Genomic DNA, 2,857 nt, shown 5'->3' with positions numbered 1-2,857 from the left:
TCATTCATAACCTTCCCACACTCCGGCTGAAGCTATGCTGGTATTCTTGTCTATCACCCTTTCATGAATTTCTGTAAAAGCTTCACTAAGAGATTGGTCACAGACCCATCTCGCCTGCCACAGAGCTGTGTCACCTCCATTTTCGACTGAACAATTAATAATGCCTGCAAATTTACAAAAACCAGTCGGAAGATCGAGCTCACAATTTATAAGATCTCTCCACCATATAGAATATCTACTAGATAAAACAAAAGCATCACCTTCCAGGACCTTGACCTTGATATTGTCGTAACGACTGTTTAGGATATTCACCCACGGTTTGTCAGATTCCTTAAGAATCCTCCATTTCCACTTGTTTAACAAAGCCATGTTCATGACTTCGATGTCCTTCACTCCCAATCCTCCTTGTTCTTTAGTCTTGCAAACCGTTTTCCAACTGGCCCAGTGAATCGCTCTGGAGTTTTCCTTCCGGTTCCATAGAAAATTTCCTTGTAGTTGACACAATCTTTGCAAGACCTTTTTGGGCACTCTGTAGAAGGATAGCGTATATGTGGGAATTACATTCAGAACTGAATTGATCATCACCACTCTTCCCACATGAGATAGCCTTCTTCCCCTCCAAACCTCCAGTTTCGATTTAACGTGAGATATGACGTCTCCCCACATTGCCGACTTCCTCGGATTTCCTTGCACCTTAACTCCTAGGAACTTGAAAGGTATCTCCTCTATGTCACAAGCCAGAAAATTCGACGTCGTTTCCATTAACCAGTCTCCCACACCAATTCCGTAAAGCTTACTTTTATGAAAGTTTACTTTGAGGACGAATACCATTTCAAAACCGCGAAGAATAGCTTTCATGCTCCACAAACTGTCACTGTTTCAATCTGTCACTAGTAATGTGTCGTCAGCATATTGCATGATACTCACCTCCTCATTGGCATTGAAGCGGAAACCATAAAATTCACCTATCTCCATAGCTTTATACGTAAGTCTCGTTAAAACTTCAGTGACCAACACAAAGATGAAAGGAGATAGAGGATCCCCTTGGCTCAATCCTCACTCAACTTTGAAATCTTTTATGGTGCTGCCATTAACAATTATAGACATGGTGCTGCTGAATACGCTTGCTTCCATCCACCTTCGCCATCTGTCCCCGAAGCCCATATTCTTCATAACGTACCACAGAAAGTACTAGCTTACTGTGTCGTAAGCTTTTTCAAAGTCCACCTTTAAAATCATGCATCCTCTCTTTTCTCTTCTAGCCATGTCCACATATTGTGAGGGTATTAGACATTAAAGTAATTTATTATTACAATTAATAAATATTTTTGGTAGAAATATTATTTGTAGATTTTGAAATAAGAAAAGTTGGTGGGTACATTATGTGAATATTTGTGAGCATTAAAAAAAGTATAATACATAAATAATAGTTTCGATGCAATTTTTATACTGCTCAAGATTGGAATCGGTCAAAAGTTAATCAATACTCCCTCCGTCCAAAAATATAAGAGAAAAAAGTCCCAAAATATAAGAGAAAAAGTGTATATTTTATGTCCCAAAATATAAGAGAGAAAAATTAACTTTCACTTTTTTTCAAAATGGAATTAAAGACAAATTGCATTTAATTTATTCTCTCGCTAATTTTTTCTATAATCAACCACCAATTAGAATTGTTTTTACTTCTTCCCAAGACAATCATTTCAAAATAATCACAAAAACTCTTATCCAAAATATTATAATTTTACTTTTGTGGGATTTTATTTTTTTCTCTTATATTTTGGGACGGAGGGAGTATCAATCAAATGCTATTAATTTTGATTTTATACAAATTTATTTAATGATTTAATTTAAAACAATTATACTAGAGCTGTCAATATGGGCTACCCAGCCCTAGACGGGCACTGGGCCTTTTAGGGGTGGGCCAAAAAAGCCCTGTGTAATATGAACTCAAAATTTACTACCCGAGCCCGGCCCTAGATGGGCTTCGGGCTACCCGACCCTAAATGGGTTTTTTATTTAAAAAAATTAAAATAAAAACTCCATAGTATTCATTATAAATAAAATTAAAAATTATGTTATTTTAAACATAATACATTTTTAAGTAAAATATTATCTCTTATAAATACTAGGCTAAATTACAGTTTTGGTCCCCCTGTTTTAGGTTTTTCACGATTTTGGTCCCCCTATTTTCTTTTTAAACAGTTTTGGTCCCCCATCCCAATTTTGTCCATGAATAGTGCATGAACAGTACATGTCCGTACATGAACAGTACATGTCCGTACATAAATAGTACATGAACAGTTGCATCAAAATTGGGATGGGGGACCAAAACTGTTTAAAAAGAAAATAGGGGGACCAAAATCGTGAAAAACCTAAAATAGGGGGACCAAAACTGTAATTTAGCCTAAATACTATAATGTGTTTCTAAATACAATATATGTCTAAATTATATAAAATAATACTAGAATATTTTTTATAAGAGAAAAGCTAATATTATACGATGAAAAAATGTTGTTTATATTAATGTATAATATTTAAAAGAGAAAGATTGAATAAAATAGAGATAAAATTTAGTGAAGTGAGAAAAATAAATATGCTATTTTGGAGTAAGATAATATAAATATTAATATATTTTTTAAAAATTTATAATTATGCGGGCCTAATAGGCTACCCACGGCCCATATAGGCTAGCCCTAATGGGTAATGGGCTTTTTAGGGCTGGGCTAAAAAGGCCCTGCAAAATATGTGTTGAAGATTAGCACATATCAAATCATAATCATTTGATTCTGATTTGTCAAGCTGTTACAAAACAGTGGTGTAAATAGATTTATTATATTATTGTCATTTCCTTATTTAG

At 34.6% G+C, this 2,857-nt stretch overlaps 1 protein-coding gene across 1 annotated transcript; it reads right to left on the bottom strand.

Moving 5' to 3' along the window:
• Positions 1–858, bottom strand: LOC131638030 (uncharacterized mitochondrial protein AtMg00310-like). Its single transcript, XM_058908590.1, has one exon. It carries the CDS (start codon positions 856–858, stop codon positions 1–3), a length of 858 nt encoding a protein of 285 aa, XP_058764573.1.
• Between the last annotated feature and the right edge of the window lie 1,999 nt (positions 859–2,857).

The sequence above is a fragment of the Vicia villosa genome, unplaced genomic scaffold, assembly GCF_029867415.1.
Source record: "Vicia villosa cultivar HV-30 ecotype Madison, WI unplaced genomic scaffold, Vvil1.0 ctg.002149F_1_1, whole genome shotgun sequence".
Classification (NCBI taxonomy): Eukaryota; Viridiplantae; Streptophyta; class Magnoliopsida; order Fabales; family Fabaceae; genus Vicia; species Vicia villosa.
Note: the sequence above shows the minus strand (reverse complement) of the source record. Positions and strands in the feature narration are given on the sequence as shown.